The sequence below is a fragment of the Aedes aegypti genome, unplaced genomic scaffold (assembly GCF_002204515.2).
Source record: "Aedes aegypti strain LVP_AGWG unplaced genomic scaffold, AaegL5.0 Primary Assembly AGWG_AaegL5_hic_scaff_1072_PBJ_arrow, whole genome shotgun sequence".
NCBI lineage: Eukaryota > Metazoa > Arthropoda > Insecta > Diptera > Culicidae > Aedes > Aedes aegypti.
Genome location: NW_018734486.1, coordinates 10572 through 29398, shown reverse-complemented (window position 1 = coordinate 29398; position 18827 = coordinate 10572). Strand labels below are relative to the sequence as shown.

Below are 18827 nucleotides of genomic sequence, written 5' to 3'. Positions count from 1 at the left end.
CTTTAACAATCATGATCCGCTGCACTTCATAAGAGTCTGTTTATCGCACAGCTCTGAATATATCGAAGGGATAAAAGTTCATGATTAAACCCATCTGAACAAGCTCCACGTTGTTCATTTGAATTAATCAGCTCCTAAGGTTTGAGGCTACCGATTGGAAGACCAGCTCGCTGCGGTGAGGCTCTGATTATGATGCGCGATGCACAAGCAGCACGAAAGAAAGGAAAAACTACGTTTGTTGTGATGAATGTTTGTCGGCTTGAAACGAAGCAGTAGAATTTCAATTGAAAATCGAGCTGGAGTCCATCTGGAGACTGAAAATACTTTCAAGGAAATTAAAGTGTACAGCCCTGATGTCAAACATATTCATAGATGCCTAGATTCATAACTTTTGGAGTAATCAAAGCAATACCACAATTATGAATCAATAATAAAGTGATTCCAAAATAATCATCAAAACGCATGCTTTCGCTCATATTCCTTTCATTCACCTTGAAGATAAATTGCTGTTGAAGTGTTCTGATTCATAATATGGCTACATTTGATTCATAATAGGAAACTGTTTCTTTTACTGATGCATCTGTGGGATGGATATCTTCAGAAAAAACTCGTAATCGACACTTTTTGGAAAAATACCGGAAATTGGAAATTCGAGGTGTAATCATAAGAAAATTGTTATGTTGATGATTATGTTTTGTACAACGTCACCATAACTAAACTACAACATATCATTTGTAGATATCATTTTGGACCACCCTAACATAATACTTGGATGCACAATACATCAGAAAACGTGTGTACAAAAGGAATCAAAAAATTGGCAGACTGCCACCTATATGCCGCTGCTGTTGCCTCTCCGTTATTCGTACATGTTTTTAATATAACCAGTGTTGCCGGCTGGAAGGTCGATGGGAGAAGCAAGCAAAAGACATCATCGTCATAGTCGACCGAGCCGATGTGGGTTTGCCTGCCTTCCGTTCCGAATGGAGTTTTGAGCTATTTTTAGCCTAGATTGCACTTTTTTCTCGCTTCCACCGGACTGGAACGAGGTTCTGGTTGCAATTGACTCATTCCAAACTCGCCGATCCACGTTAATGGTTGCACATCCTGGAGATTTTCGATCCCGGGTGACGAAACTTCGCGAGCCACGCATTTTTTTGCGCACATGACAAGTGGTTGTCGGTTACCGGTCAGCCAGCAGTCTTCAATGCTTGATTTTCGTTAGACTTAGCTTTGGCGCACGTGCTTCTGTTGCCAATCGCGATGGGAGCCATTGGCTAGTATTAGTTTTATAGCAAGTGATTCGAGAAGCGATTTCAACAGGTGTTCTCCAGCTAGTTACAAGTGGTGGGTGATGATAATCGTTAAATTAACATGAAAGGAGGAACACGACTGGTGGCGTTGGCCTCATTGACATCACAGTTGAAAAAGCAATCCCTGCATCGATAGAATGTCACTGAATCTGAATATCGAAGCACAAAGCAATGACAACGTCCAATTTCACGAATTCAGTTATCTTTCGCTGTGATTGCTTCTTTCCTTAATGATGTGGAGAAGTCCTCGGTTATACAGCAAAACCATGCTAAAAGTATCTGGATTCAATTTCATTTACGATCCATGATCCTTTTGGGCTGGAAATTACCATGACTTGAGCATGCGGTATCTGCGTGATTGACACATGGCATACGAATAGAAAAGTGAGCAGAGCAGCAGACTTCGTTATAGTCTGAATGTAGTGCCAAAAAGAAGATGAATATCTGCATTCAGGTACACTGCGAGCAATTTTTGTTGTTTTACGCACCATGACCTTAAAACAAAATTACTCGTTGGGTAGAAGTAGGGTAATTTGTTGTATGTTCGGCAGCTTTGTTCTATTCAAATGAATATGAAAATATGAAAATGTTTTTTCCGCCATATAATTTAATCCAACTTTGAGCTTTATGTTGCAGATATAGAGCGAATGAAATGAAAGACACGTGAGAGATGGGTGAAATAGATATATGTTGGTTGTTTTGTATTATTTTTCAATATAAAATGTATGTAATTCACAAATTATTGTGGCGTGATAAAATCGAACAGAAAAGCGTGCTGAAATCGAAAGTGATACTAAAGCGAGCAGTGATAAAATCGAGAAACTACTGTACTTGTTCCAAGTGCCCCTTAGAACTCAGCGTTCCAATCAAACTTAGAATTCTTAGGTCATCTGCAGCACTATTACAAATCGTATGGCGAGTTTCAGACATTATAAAAACGATTTTTAACCCATGATCAATGCATGCGTGGAGTACACGCACCAAGAAAAAACCTCGCTTCACATAAACAGCTCGAGTGAGATAATGCTGGCGATGGCTGAATGTACGACCGCTCTTGAGTTAACGTTACTGAAGATGCCTTCATGAACAATAAGGACTTTACTCTGGAAGTTAAAGGAGGATCTTGATCTAACCGGAGAATACAAGTTTGTATTTTCAAATTAAAAATCCAAAATCTAGAGAGACGGGGTTGGTGGTCTAATGGCTATCGCTTTTGCTTCGCAAGCAGAAGGTCATGGGTTCAATCCCAGGCCCGTCCCTTTCACTCATTTGTTGTAACACTCTTTTTAATAGCTGTCTTTCTCTATCTCTCTGCGTCATTATGGCGCAAACATCATCAGTTCTATCTATCGCTAGAATTGAATATATCGACTTAACCGCTTACCACAGTGGTATCCATACGGTCGAATACCTCATCCATCACTAACAAAACACTCCTACCTCCAAGGTAGCTGTGGGAAATGCAGGAGATTCTCCGGTTTTCTAGTAACTACAGCTAACTAATTAACTTCCCTACTCTCCCCGGTGGACATAAGGACGTGGCCGGCGCCGTTATCAATCGAAAAATATCAAGGGTTGTGGGATTGTACATTGAAGATGGAAAAAAGCTAAAACCCAAGCTTCATCTGAGTGGTTCTCTGTGCAATATCACTATTCTGATTGATCACGGAGTAGCAACTACGAAGTGTATGCTCCATCAGTTGATCGTTTTTTTTTTATTTTGATCAAATTAAAAATCCGAAATCTAGCTCGAAAAGGCTCATAGAAGCATCAGCAGGGTGTCGACTATCTGGAAAAACCTGGAAAGTCAGGGAATGTCAGGGAATTCGATTTTTGACCTGGAAAGTCAGGGAATTTCACTAAAGGTCAGGGGAAAATATTTAATACTACAACATCAAACAAGTTGATTGAGATGATGCTTTTACGCATATGAGAGTGAGCTATACTTTACTACATATACTTAATCTTAGAATCCAAAATTTTCTGAAATGAAAAGCATCAACAGTGCTCTCTGAACAATTTCTTCAAAGTTTGCGTAGCTTGCTTTATTAATATTTAGTTCTAAAGTTTGCTAGATCAAATCATTGTCTTATCTCCAAATCTTGAGGAAAAAATGGAATCCATTTAATCAAATCATGTCAATCTTTACAAGTTTGTCCAAAATATCCAAGTTAAACTGATAAAACGAAATATAGAGAATAACCAATGAAGATTCTCGTATTTAGGTGAAGATGAAAACCGTATCTCAAAATCTCAAGAGCACAAATCTGCAAGACATAATTCCTGATTTTTTTATCATGTCGTTTCTGGAAACAATAAAGATAGTACCGCAAAGTGCTCTAATATTGATATTTGTCCATTTTGCTGTCTATTTCAATTTTCCAGGATTTTATGAAAATATCGTGAATTCCAAGCGTTACTTCAGGATTTTATCCCGGAGCTTACTTACAGATCCAGTTTGTTTTTTGTTCTGAGAATATACAGGAAATTCTCCAAAAATTATGAAGATCATTATCTAAGATATCTTTGTGAATCCATAAAATCCATGGAAGCAGAACTTTCAGGAATTTAATTTGAAGGAATCTGGTCGATAATCCTTTGATAGTTAGTAAGATTACTTGGAAGGTTAGTCGGCCATCTTCCCGTAGATGGGCCCGAGATCGAGTTCGAAACCGGTAGAATAAAAATGAGAATTTGAATCCTATTTTAATTGTTTGTGAGAACAATATGTGTTATGTCCGTTCTCGTGTCGCGTTCTGTGAGTGTACATGAAGTTCGTACGTTTGCACAAACCCCCAAAAAAAGTACTTGGAAGATACTCACTGAATACTCATTCTTAATATAGTTAAATCGAGGATTGTTGGAGGCACGACACATTAAAATGAACATCTGAATACTTATTATTAGCGCGTTATTCAATTCCACAATTCATTCCGTTAAAAATATTTATATAAATTTCTGGGAAGAACGGTTGTTTGAATTAAAAAAATCACATCGAAATTCTAAAAATTAACTAACATAAATTACCTGTAAAGAATCATGGTGAAGAATTTTAAGAAAAAATGAATACATTTTGTAAAAAGTGTCTATGTGATCCCTTAACATTGTTTGAAGTATTTCAATAATATTCCTATGGATTCTAAATTAATTTCTAGGAAAAAAATCATGACCGAAATAAATTCTTCAATATTTTTAAGAGACTCCTGTAGTTGAAGAAATTGTTCACCGGAATTTCTTCTTGATATTTTTTGCCGTTTACCATCGAAAACACATGAATCGGCAAAATTGAACATAAATTTGTTCAGTAACATTACATTTTTGTACCGCAATTAATTCAATACACGTTTGGTACTATATATTGAAAAATTTACATGAATCGCATTATTATTAGATTTAGATTTATTTTCTTCGTGAATAATAAAAAAAAAAATGAAAATATGTATGAAAACTAACTTGCAGATCTGCCATTGGGAACTTTCTGCATGAAGTACGATAAAAATTGTTTCAGAGCTCCAACAGAGAATATTTTAAAACATACATATCAATATGAGATACGTCGCTTTTATTTTAATTTGTGTAAACAATAAGTTATGTGAAGCATAACCTAAAGTACAATTGTATTTGTAGAAAAGTTGCATTAAATCGTTTCAATGGCTTTCCAATTACTTTCAAGACTTATGATATGCTAGAATTTCCCCGTGTGGACACCCTATCCAATACAAATGAAGTTTTCAATCAAATTGGTTTAAAATCATAATTCAACCAATAATAATTAGTTTGCTAAGAGTACAGTACCTGTTTCTAATTATCGTCATATTTTACTGCAGAAAATTATTAAATGATCATAATAACACGATACAGGTTAAGTTTTCAATAGTGTAGCCCTGTGTGTTGCATGTTACCCCACATCAGGGGTAGCCTGAAAAATGTATATTTTCGTCTCTCCTGATCCCAGAATACCAAATACTGATAAAATTAATACCGCGTAGTATTCTTCCCGTGTCGATTAGGATACTAGATGGTTTTTGTCTCATCTGAATCCTCAAATTTTTCATCCAGATAGCTTTGAAGTTTAAAATTGTTGCAAGTTACCCCGTTTGACGGTACACATTTTTTGGAAATGTCGTCCGCAGAGTCCAGCGTGTTTGCAAAGATCGTCTACAACTAAGGAACAAAATCAATGGTGAGGAGGTAATATTAAGGACAATCATTTGTCTTTGTTGTCATGCTGAGAAGATATGTTGTCATAGACAGTTCCCAGCTCTAGAAGGATTTTCCTTTTTTCAAGCACGTTGTGAATCCAGAATAGATGTTCTAAACGCGCAATCAATAAGCCAGGTAACAATTAGAGTCCCATCTAATTGATAGTCGCAACAATCAGTCGATCATCGTTCGCACCCAGAAAGCGGGTCTGCCGACTTGCGAATATACCTTTCATTGCATGTCGCACCACTACTACGACTTTGCATACCATTAATTTTACTAGGTCAATGTCCGCTCGAGAACTGGTCACGTGGTTTCCGATTTCGCCATGCTGCCATCCAGAGCGTTAGCCGACCGAAGTGACATCATATTGTGTCCAGCGCTCGCACATGTCAATGAGTCAGTAAAACAATCGAAGTGTAAGGCGTCTCAAAATAGTACCTTGAATCGACCAAAAAAAAAAGGCCGCCTTGGGTGGGTTGCGGCGCCTATGCAGCCGAAATCTTTCCATTCGATTAGCATCGTGTTTTGTCGCGGGAGCTCTTTTTTTTCTTTCGCTTTCTTCAGATTTTGTGAGCCTATTTATAGCGTTCGAATGAATTTGTTGCTTACTTTGTCGTCACTAACAACATGAAGGTTCTTCTTTCTACCAGAATGTGCTTGATATCGCGCTAGATCGGCAGTTTCATCCAATCGAACAAAATGCCAAATCGATAATTTATGCCCGGGAGAATTTCCGACGAATGAACTATGTCTTAGCTTTGTCCAAGGTGTCATGGGGCATTGTAGGGGACCGGACCTTTTGGCATAAGGCCGTCTGGCATACACAAAGTTACACTGCTCTCACTATTATAGGTCACTTAGGGATCATCCAAAAATGACGTCCATCGTTAGGGGGAGGGGGGGTCTACGAAAGTGTGACAGTACGTGTAGTAGGTATTGGAAAAAACGTGACAGAGGGGGGAGGGGGGTCTAGAAATCTCAAAAAAACGATTGACGTCATATTTGAATCGTCCCTTAGCCATGATTATTAGTTACTCTGTTCTACATGGAAATGACTTTATAATAGTGGGCACTAACCATAAACGCATAATTGTCCCATGCTAATAGGAAATCCAGTAAACAGCGATTATGCCAGTGTAGGTAGGGGAAAGTGGGGCAGTTTGGCCACCTTAAGGTAAAGTCGATAAAAGTGCTGAAAATATTATGAACTTTTCGAATGTTTTCAGGATTTCCAACAATTTTTAGATGAGCACACTAGATCCGCATGATTTCTTTTATCTAATAAAGTTTACGGATGAATGATTGATTATTCAAAAATTTGTCATTTTTCGAGTCGATTTTTTACTGATGGGGTGATATGAGCACCCCATTTTTGATTGCAAAATAATCTCATATAATCTAAAAAATTCAATTATTTTGTAACTACACTTGAAATGTTATTAGTATTTAATAAACACTCCCATGCAAGAAGAATATATTTTTTTAAGGGAACATTCTAACCAGTCAAACATCAACATTCTGAAATGATGAAATTTACAAAGAGCCATCGGGGCAATATGGGCAGTTTTTTCGAACATCAATTTATTTATTTTTATTTGAAGTTTTCGAACACTGACTTATAACATGCCTATTGCCTTTATTTTCTTATAAGCTTTTGGGTTTGCCATGTTTATTTCAGATGAAATTTAAAGAATTTATGCAGTTTTCAAAGGAGTGCTCATCCCACCCCCATTGGCCAAACCGCCCCGACTACCCCTATAACGTCTACTTTCAAAAATATATCATGTCCGTTATGTCAAATGTCTTTCCATGCCAAATTACCTAGACCCGCAACGAACTAGTAATTTTTTTACTTTCCCGTTATTTCTTCCAAATTTTCCTTTCGTGTGTGGTCCAGCGATATCAATATCGCGTCGGACGGACGACAACGTCAGTTCTTATCAGTGGAAGGTAGCCGGCAGCCGGCTTTTGTTATCACCAACCAACCAACGCTGAGCCATAGATAACGAGAGGTTCTCACCAGTCACATTGCGGCATTGCTGCTTTAAGGCTATCCAGCTGATAGGCGTTCGTGCGGTGGTGTTTTAACGTGTTTGAGTAATCAGGATTCAGTTCTGTTGACGTGTGAGAAGAAACTCGAGTACTTGTGATGTGGCATTGAATCTGTTGGAATTATTTTCAAGAGAGAGCACGACATCTTTGATTTCAAAGTGTGGACATTGATCGTGATTGAAACTACTAAAAAACGAGATACAGCTTCAATGCCAAGGTCAATGCCACAACCGTCGATATTGCAACGTTTAATCAGAGAGCCATCCCCCTTAATGACATCTATAAATAACGTTTAATATCTACTGTAACAATCAATAAATATTCTCGTGACGCCCATTCCATCGCGTCGCGGAGAATTGCGAAACGTGCACAATGGCAATACATACTGCACCCCGTTGATCGGTTGTGCGGCTTGCCTTGCTGCATCATTGAACTCTTTCTGAGTGAATGGTTATGAATAGTCGAATCCCATTCCGTTACTAAACTGCAAATTTGCAAAAGCGTTTCCTTTTCTCGGAAAATTGATTCTGCATAGCCCTGCCCCCATTTAAACCGGGTGGAATACGTTTGGCCTAGATTCAGTTTGTCGTCGACGTCGAGCGCAACCGGGTTCATAATGTCATACATTGAAGTTTCGTCATCCAATCTTAGTGCTTCCAGCTTCCGACAGAGTACGTTCCAGCTTCCAGTATGCACCGACAGTTAATCGTAGTTTTGCATTTTCTATACAGCAATCTTGAGCCAAAAATATCTGATTCTAATCGAATCTTTTCTCTTCCTCATTTTCCGCGAGCAGCGTAGGCAAGATCTTCGAGATCGTCACACACCGCCGATAAGATCCGCATTTATACAGCAGGTCCTGTTGGTATAAATCGTTGTACCGTCGTCATCCAGTAGAGAAGAACGCTACACCGCGCACTTCTTCGTTAATTTTCGTTTGGTTGATCCAAGAAAAGAAGAAAACCAACAGCAGCAATGGCCGAAATGGAGGATACCCACTTCGAGGCCGGAGATTCCGGTGCGTCCGCCACCTTCCCGATGCAGTGTTCGGCGCTCCGTAAAAATGGTCACGTTATGCTCAAGTCTCGTCCATGCAAAATCGTCGAAATGTCCACCTCCAAGACCGGCAAACACGGACACGCCAAGGTACATCTGGTTGGCATCGACATTTTCACCGGCAAGAAGTAAGTATTACATTCTACGTCACCTTTTAAGCTTACGAGCGGGTGCACATTCTATCCTAAAAAGTCTGAGGATTTTCCGTTCCCGGACCATCGCAGAATCGTGCACAGAGTAACTATAGAAGTATTTTGGAAATGTGTGATCTGATGTGAAAGTGGTCACATGTTTGTACATATCTTTCTACAGTTTATTATCAAACTCACGGGATTATCCTGTTAGCGAAGTATCGTTTGGGTATACGACGTTCACTACCTCTCGGCAATGTGAGGCCAACCTTACGTCTATACGTCAAACGGCTATGTGCTAACTGGAATAGTTTTCCAGGAAGACTTACCGACCACATAAGAGAGTGCACATTCTATACTAAAGGTCTGAGGACAGTCCATTCCCAGATCAATGCAGAATCGTGCGCAGAGCAATTATAGAAGTATTTTTGGAAATGTGTGACCTGATGTGAAAGTGGTCCACATGTTTGTACTTATCTTCTACAATTTTTGTCACGAGAGTATCCCATTTGGTAAAGGAACGGTTGGTTTGTTTGTCGAGGTGTTCGGCTCCCCGGCTTTAAGTACTTTTTGGTACGTAAGGCCAACCATTACCTCAAGCGACAGTATGTCAAATGCGATAGTTTCCGTAAAAAGTTGTGGAAAAACTTTTCTCTCGACGTTTACATGGCCGCAAAAGAAAATGCACATTCTATTCCTAACGATCTGAGGACATTCCATTCCCAGATCAATGCAGAATTGTGCACAAAGCAACACTAGAAGTATTTTTGGAAATGTGTGATCTGAAGTAAAAGTGGTCACATGTTTGTACATATCTTCTACAGATATTATACGGATAACACAATAAAGCGCAAAACCCAAATTTGTGAACTATTAACAACTGTACGAAAATTTATCCCTGAATGTTCCCTAGTTAAAATTAGCGAATGAACATTATTTAAATCTGCTTTTTTTATTAAAAATTTGATGCAGTGCACAAATATATATACCTACCTAATTGGAAATCTATGCAAAAAGTGATTTGTCTTCCAGGCGGGTAGCAGGTCTCTTTTCACGGGTTTTCAGGAATTGCCTTTCAGGTTTCTCGATAAAGAGCTTCAGGATTTTTTCCTAATGGTTTCTACAAAAAGTTCCTCTGGAAAACTCCAGAAATAGCTCTTAAGATTTCTCCATCAATTCTTCCATGAATTTGTCCAGAACTTTCGCCAGCCGTTTCTCAAAGGACGCTTAAAAAGGTTTCTTAAGCTTTTTTTTATAAAACTCAACCATATTTTTTTTAAGTGGCCTTTTATATAAATCAAGCAGATTCATGCGACTCGTCTGTAGTCATTGACGATCAAAATAAGGGTCCTTTTTTAAGTTTGATCAACCCAACTCGGCTGGAGTTACTGTCGATTAAAAAAATCACTTGACAAGGCTCTGTCACTCGATTTGTTCAGAAGTTATCGCTCTATGTGACAGGATTACTATCACAAGCATGGATATCGAGAGGAAATAATACAATAATCTTACGCAGAATGTTATAGAGATTCTACTCAAGAATGTTTTGAACCTGTGAAAATAATGCCCAGGACTCCATAGAAATCACATTCAGAATTCTACCTAAAATCGCACCTAGTATTACTCGAAATCTAGCATAAGATTTGGAGGCTTGTGGCCCTAAATGAGAAACTTTTGCGAAAATCTTAGTAAGAATTAAGTAATAATTCTGTTCATGATTTTACAAGAATTGTGCATAGGATTTCTTCATATTTCGCATTATATTCATTGCGAAATTATACCTTGAAACCTTACAGAATTCTGTCTAGGATTTTATTCTAATCTTAGCTAGAATTTTTGAAAATAGCGTATTGTATTCGATAAAAATCCTATCTAGAGGTATGGAATCCTGTTGATGATTCTAAAAGAATCCTTTCCATCTTATCCATGAAAATCTTGTCCAGAATTTATGGAGAATCCCTGTTTAAGATTACGGAAAGCCCTCCATTTTTTATAATTATTTCAAGTTTTTTTTTTGTTTATCACTCCCATAAATCGTAAAAAAAAGATTGCCGTTCTAGAATTACTTTGATTCAGTAAAATTAAGGTTGAAAATTTAGCCTTCCGACGATGCTTTTTGTTTAAGCTTCATTAATCGAATGTTGAAGGAAGTCATTACAAACTTGACATAATAAACCTCAAATCGATCTTTTCCATTTGAATTTTTTGCAGAACAATTTTAAGGTGAATATGCAAGAGCACAAATCTAAACAACCAGACAACGGTTCGAGCTGAAAACTGAACTTCGACTTCCATAGTATTGCAGTCATAAAAAGTGACAGCCACGTTGAGCAGAGTTTTTAGTTGACAGTGACTCCAGACTAGTCACTTTTGATCGACTCGACTTATAAAATAGTTCCCTTAGGGAAAATTCAAAAATTATGTCCATCATTTTGGGGAGAGAGGGGGTCCACGAAAGTGTGACAGTGCTAAGTATTGAAAAAAGCGTGACGAGGCGGAGGAGGTCTAGAAATCCCGATTGAATCGTCTCTAAGAGTTTCTACGGCGATTTTTCAGTAAATCTTTTAGAAATTTTCATAGAGATTTTATGTGGCTGGCTTCGTTCGTTTGCCCAGTGCTTTGCGAAGACCCAAGCAGTCCGACTCATTTTCGCGCGCTCGGAGTGTGTTTTCGGTGGCTTCGTTGGTTTGCCCAGTGCTTTGCAAAGGCCAGAGCAGAGTGCGTGGTCTTTTGATTTGGTTGCGTGTTCCGATGGAACGCGCGACGGAATCAAAACAAATCGTGTTCGGTTCGCGTCATTCGAGTGCGGAAAAAAATCGACAATAGTGCATGGTCTTTTGATTCGGTTGCATGTTCCGGTGGGTCGCGCAACGGAGTCAAGAGCAATCGTGTTCGGTTCGTGTTGATCATGTGCAAAAGGCTTCGTGTTCAGCAGAGGATGAAGTACTGGTGAGATCGTTTCATGCTTATGACAATTCATTTTTATCGTTGCTATAAGTTGCTTTTATTTTATTTTCAAACAAGCTATGAATGGTTCGTCACTACAAGTGTCGACTTTTTCCGCGTTTCACTAAAACTTCAAAGGCACAAATCTCGCGAAGAAAGTATCCCACAACAGTGCTCTTTTTATTTTGGCTTTGTGCACTAGCAGAAAGCTTAAAATAAGAAGATCAGGAACGTTTGCCAACTATTTTTCCAGTTTTGTGCCTTTGAAACGTGAGTAGGGGAGAAGTCCATTGTGCCGGCCATCTTTGGATTCCGAGATCTTCTCGTCCGTTACCAAAGTCAAAGATTTGGGATCAACCCTTGACTCTTAGACAAGATTCACGCCTTCACAAACGATCGAGAGCTGTCCTGGCCACGTCCTTGTGAATGCTGAGGAATGGAAAGGAATGATTAATTGAACACCTACTTGGGTTTGATTTAACGTGTAGAACAATTTCCAACTAGTGAGAATCAAGATGACTGAAACCGCCGTCGAAGTTGCCGCCTTGGCTCCAGCAGTAAAAACGCTTAAGAAGACCAAAGTCGCTGAGAAAGACGCTAACAAGCTGAAGAAACAACCGACTCATCCACCAGTGAACACCTACTTAACCCGTATAGGCCTGAGTGAAAGCAAAAATTCTAAAACCCTCACCGCTCAGCTAATTCTTAATGGATACAAATAATTTTTTGTCAGTGTACTGGCACACATATCTAGTTTCTATAAGTGGACAGAGGAACGCGGAAATATTCCTGTGGTCGGAGTTATTCGGGTGGATCTCTGGGTCAGGTAGGGTGAGGCAGTTACTGTGCGTTTATGCCCCTGGAAGTAGGCAAATATCAAGTCACGGATAATGTGGCCATTAAATAACGGAATTTTAGGAAAATTGCATCAGTATAAACCTTATGAGAAACGATTGAATGGGATAACTATGAGTTTTGCATTTGATTAATCCTACAAATGACCATTTTCGGGTCCCGGGACGCCTCAAACTTACGATAAAGTGGCCAATTTGTATCTGAACAACTGTGCCAAGCTTATAGGAATGCATTTTAGTGCACAATTATGTTTGTTTTCTACTTTTCGAGAATTGAAACGGTTTAGTATCCAACAATAATATAGCCGGTTCTTCCGGACATTATGTCCGAATGGCTGCATCCGGTATATTTTAAACGATGCAAAACACTTCATTTATAATGTTGAATATCAGATCTTAATGATTTATGCAAATTAAAATGATTGCCGTTGCAAATAAATAAAGGTAACTTGGCATGTCCCAAAAAATAGCCCTCTTTTACCCGACTTGACCCAGTGATCCACCGGAATAACTCCGGCCACAGGAATATTTCCGAGTTCCTCTGGCCACTTCTAGAAACTAGATATGTGGGCCAGTGAATAGCCAAAAAAATATTTGAATCCGTTAAGAATTCTCTGAGCGGTGAGGGTTTCAGTATTTTTGTTTTCACTCAGGCCTATACGGGTTAAGAAAGATGCAGAGAACTCTACGACCTTTCATAGGTGTTACGAGTATTGTGGAATGTTAATGGAATGAGAAAAAAGGCCATTGGATACGCTTGGTAGATGTTCTGGCACATATAAATAATTTTTGGGCATTAGTTCATATTGGAACAAATAATTCGCTGAAGACATTACTGGATACAAAATAAAACATCTTAGTTTCTATTTCTTTTTTTTTTTTTTTTGATCCAGTTTTAGAGCAAAATTGGCTCGCCCCCTATAAATCACAAATAATGGACTTCATCTGAGCTTCAAATGGCCACGTTCATCACGTATTCTGTGACTTCTCCCTAGCCTTACTGAATGATCGCAACCAGAATTTCGATTCTAATCTCTAACGTTATCATCCCTCACAGATACGAAGATATTTGCCCATCCACTCACAACATGGACGTCCCACACGTTAAGCGCGAAGACTACCAGCTCACTGACATCGATGATGGATTTTTAGTTCTCCTGAATGACAACGGCGATTTACGTGAAGATCTTAAGATTCCAGATGGTGACTTGGGAACTCAATTGCGTTCTGAATTCGATTCCGGCAAGGAGTTAGTTGTAAGTATCGACTTTCATTGCCTAAGAAGATTCACTTCTAATTGTGGAGAAGTCCTTTGATAGGATTACATTCGTGTTGCACCGAACTCATGCAAATTTATATTCTCCTTCTTTCCCCCAGTGTACCGTTCTTAAATCATGCGGCGAAGAAACTGTGATTGCCATCAAGAACAACACTGCTGCTGATAAAAACTAATACCTCGCCCGTTGCTTATTATAACATCCCGCGAATCACACACCAACCGTTAAAAACACACAATTCAGCAACAATCCAAACAGTTCTATACGCGTTGCTACTACTCCTACAGCAAGAACCACAACATTCGCATTCTACTACAGTAACAACAGCCGGATACCGGAGAGAGAACACAGATACTCTAGTGCAAGCAAAACGTGTTCCTCCCCTTCTTCTGTACACACCAACACTTACACAAACACAAAACGGTTAAATAAAGAACGAACACAAACACATACAGTTGCATCTTATTAGTATAAACAGCTATTATTACAAATTAAAAGAAAAGAAAATTAATAAATTAATACTTTCTGGTAAAAGTAATTAACTGAGGTAGAACAAAAGACCATATTCAGCAGCAGCAGCAGCAGCAAAACTATAAACTCAAAAACCAATAGTGGAAAAGAAGAAGACCGAGGATAGCAGAGCTAAGGCGAAAACAGCGACAAACAAATCCATGCCGGGAGGGAGGAGAGACAGAAAGAAAGCGAGAGAGAGAAAAGGGACAGATCAATGAGTGATGGTGTTTCATAAGTTGTGTAATGAACACTAGAGTGGAGAAGCACAGGTTCCCCCTTTTTTGTACAATGCTACAACAAATTCAAGAAAAAAAAATCAACAAAAAAGGCAAGAAAAATCGAAACACACATTAATTATTATAATAAATTTAAAGGAGGAGAAAACCAATATAATATAATAAAATATTATAATAATTTAATGAAACAAAACCCCCGAACAATCGAATCAATATCTAAAGAAATTCATCCGTGAGAGGCGGCGAGAGCTAGAGCAAGACCAGACACTGGTGCCGAGCCGAGAGGAAACGGCGAAGCGCAACGGAAAGTTGATGGCTGAGAAACATCCGATTCCAGTGGACAAGAACCAGATTGACCGCTTACAAAATTGAAATCCAGCAAGCTTATGTTGAATAAAATATTTAATTTTCTAACAAAAGCTAATATTATCGGAACAGAAATCCCAATTGGCATACTGCGGCGGCACTACAAGGAAAGATCTCGATTTTGGAGTAGGGTAAGGTGTAAACCGTTACAAATTTTCACAGTAGCTGTTTATTCAAGTACCGTTGATTCATGGCTCGTTTTTCCAAATGAATCAAATAGTTTAGATTAAAATTTAGGCTCCCTTGCACCTATAGTAGCGCTATTGTGTCAATTCTAAGAGACACATTTCTTGTTGAACTAAATACAGGGAAAATGTCGAACATGTCCACGAAAGCTTTTGATCTATTCTTCATAAAAAAAATATCAAGAGTTACGCTTGCGCCTTGAAGCTAGTGATATTCACCTATATTTTAGCATATTTGCCCAAAAGGACACGCAACGTTCCAAGGAGGAAAGGAACAATCGCGGTTTTGCTCCTTTTTTACTTTATTCTTATGGGAGATGACATTGCGGTGTAGGTAGTGCATCAAACGCGGCAGTTTCCTTTCCTGAACCATTCGTCGCGTGGAATTTTGGGCTAATGCGCGTTTATGGAAATTTATGTGACGCACAATAAACAGCACAGGGTGTCTACTACCTGGAAAAACCTGGAAAACCTGGAATTATCAGGGAATTTTATTCAACCTGGAAAAAACCTGGAATTCTCAGGGAATTTGAATTACAATCAGGGAAAATATTTTGAGGCAGTTAGTCATGGTAGAATATGTTCACTTCAAAAGAATTTTTGCGTCAAAATCCAGAGATTACCATTACTTTCCAGAATACTCTCTTCAATAAAAAATATCCGGCTACGCCACTATCATAACGTTACTTAAGTTATTCAGTGAGGATCTTTTCAGATATGGAACTTTATCGCCTTATCTAAACATCAAATATCTTCAGGTATATTTGATCAGTATTGGATACACATATCTAGGGCTGGGGGCAGGGTTTTTTTTCATATACTTGGTCTCTATTTTTATTCAAATCTCTAATAAGTCTCTATTTATGATGAAAGGTCCCTATTTTAACCAATATGGTCTCTAAAGGATCTTTTTCCCTATCTTGCTCGTAGTGAATTCTGATGCAATATTCTATAAGGCCTCGAGAAACTTTCAAAGCCTGTTACGAGACTATTCAACTAATTCTTTTAGAAATTCTTCACATATTTCTAGAGAAAACATTCCAAGAATTTTCCTTGTGTTTTCTCCAGATATTTCATCTGGAATACTTTCAGGGACTAACGCAGGATTCTCTCCAGGAATTCTTCAAGAGATTCCTCTACCAATTCTACCAGCAATTTTTCAAAGGATGCTTAAGGAAATGTCACCAGAATTTAATTCAGGACATCCTCGAGCAATTCAACGTTACTACCTCCAGGCATTTCCTTAGAGATTACTTAAATTTTTTTTCCAAAGACTATTCTAGGACTTCCTCGAGATATTTTTTCAATAATTCTTCAACCGAATTTTCCAGCTGTAACTCTATCAGATCTTCCAAAGATTCCCACAGAATATCTTTCAAGAAGCCCGCAAAGGTTGATTCATAAGCTTTCAGTTTTTTTTTTAAGAATTTCTACGCCATTATGTCCACATTCACTCCAAAGAATTGTTGCAAAAAATCCTCGAGTAATTAATCAGTAAATCTATTAGAAACATTTCAAATTCGACCTGTGTTTCGTGGTTCAGTGACTCAATTATTTATTTTTGGAATTTCCTCTGCATTTCAACCAAGGATTACAGTTGTCCCAAACATTCCTCAATGAATCAAATAAAAAATACCATAGAATTCTCAAAAGTTCATCTAAGATTCCACTTTAGTTACTACTACAACTATTTTTCCAAGAAATCCTTAGATCATTCCTACCAATTTCTCAGCGATTTCGTTTTTCAAGGAGTTGCATCACAGAGATTGAAAATTGATCTGTTTTTTTTCAATAATTTTAGCAATTACTCTTAAATTTTGTCAAGAGTTTTTCTAAAAATCCTTTTTTATCAAGAATGACTTAAGAACTTACACAAGTTTTTTAGAGGTTACTCTAATATTTGCTTTGGAAATTCGTCACGAAAAACTTATGGTAGAATGCTGGGCAAAATCTGTGAAAACTTTATTGAGAAATCTCTTGATTTTACAGGAGGAGTTACTGATACTAGAATTTCCTGGATTTCTTGTTACTGTAATTTCCAAAGAAATCTTAGAAGCTATCTCTGGAGTAATTTCTCAAGATATCCTTAGAGAAATTCGTAGTCAAAATCTTAAAGAAATTCTGAAGGACAATTATGTAGGAAATCCTGAGAAATCCCTGAAGGCATTTCAGGTTGAATATTGCAACATGTGGGCCCAGATAGCGTAGCGGTAAACGCGCAGCTATTCAGCAAGGCCAAGCTGAGGGTCGTGGGTTCGAATCCCACCGGAGGATCTTTTCGGGTTGGAAATTTTCTCGACTTCCCAGGGCATAAAGTATCATCGTACCTGCCACACGATATAAGCATGCAAAAATGGTCATTGGCATAGTAAGCTCTCAGTTAATAACTGTGGAAGTGCTCATAAGAACACTAAGCTGAGAAGCAGGCTCTGTCCCAGTGGGGACGTAACGCCAGAAAGAAGAATTGCAACATGTTTAAAACGGGAGCCTTGGACGATGTTCTAGGAAACCGATGGGAAAGTCACCGAAAAAAAACCTTGGGGACTAGAGATTTTCTTGAAAAATATCTGAAATTATATATGAAGTAATACCTGATGGAATCTTCGAGGTAATTCCTGTGATTTATTTTTGGAAAAATTCAGGTTGTTATTTAAGATATCCAAAATAAAATTCTTAGCGAAATACTTTAGGAAAATTCTTGAAGTGATTTTATGGGAAATAATTACTAAATGAACTCCTGGAGAAAAAATCAAATCTCTCAAATTAAAATATCTATCCATTTATCTAATTTGAAGAAATCTTCAGAGTTATATTTGGATCTTTGGGCAAATACCTGAGATTATTTCTGATGAAATTCTTTGAGAAAATCATTGAAAAAGCAGTAATACAAACACTATTATTTGTCGTAATATCTCGAGGAAGTTCAAACAAAAAAATATTCTCGGAGAAATGTCAGGTCTGATTCCATAAAAAATCAAACTCTTTTCTCCTAGTTCCTGTTAGGTTTCGATTTGTTTTTTGATTATTGTTAGGTCTCTTTTTTCAAGCAAGAGGTTTCTGAATTTTCTATTTTCAAAACACTCAGTCCCTACCAGCCATGCTTCATGAACAATTTCTAAAATTATTGGAAAATATTCGATTTCGGAAAAACCGATTTATTTTTTTACAACCATGGTTCATTCAGAGCTCTTGAAAGTTTTCGAATGAAATGCAATCAATTAATCATTTACCTAAATTACCACATTTGTAAATATTATAAAGGTCGGATTTGATTAAACGGAAACTTTATTATCCGTTTTCTAAACACGATTATAGACAGAAATTATAAAAACAAAATAAAAAAACACCATCATTATTAAATACAATTCACATGAATATTCGAATTAAGCTTTAATATTGTTAGCACATTGTTTTATAATGTCTAGAAGAGTGAATACACTTTAAAACAATTTTTAAAATTGGCATTAGTTTGTTTTAGTCATATCAAATTAAAGTATTTCTTGAACCTGGAACTAAGTTATAAAACCTGGAAAAAACCTGGAAATATCAGGGAATTTCATTTCGGTAAACGAGTAGACACCCTGAATAAACAGCAGGATTTTTAGTTGGATTTGACTATTTATTGGTACACCTACCCTAAAGTCAGGACTGGCAGCAGGTCTCTTTACAGATACTTTGTCACTACCGTAAAG

At 37.8% G+C, this 18827-nt stretch overlaps 1 protein-coding gene across 1 annotated transcript; it reads left to right on the top strand.

Annotated features, from left to right (window-relative positions):
- The first annotated feature begins 8367 nt into the window (after window positions 1-8367).
- LOC110680228 (eukaryotic translation initiation factor 5A) lies at window positions 8368-14654 on the top strand. The gene is made up of 3 exons (XM_021856044.1): window positions 8368-8755; window positions 13616-13814; window positions 13936-14654. Exons 1-3 carry the CDS (start codon window positions 8547-8549, stop codon window positions 14008-14010), a joined length of 483 nt encoding a protein of 160 aa, XP_021711736.1. The 5' UTR covers window positions 8368-8546; the 3' UTR covers window positions 14011-14654.
- Window positions 14655-18827: the final 4173 nt, after the last annotated feature.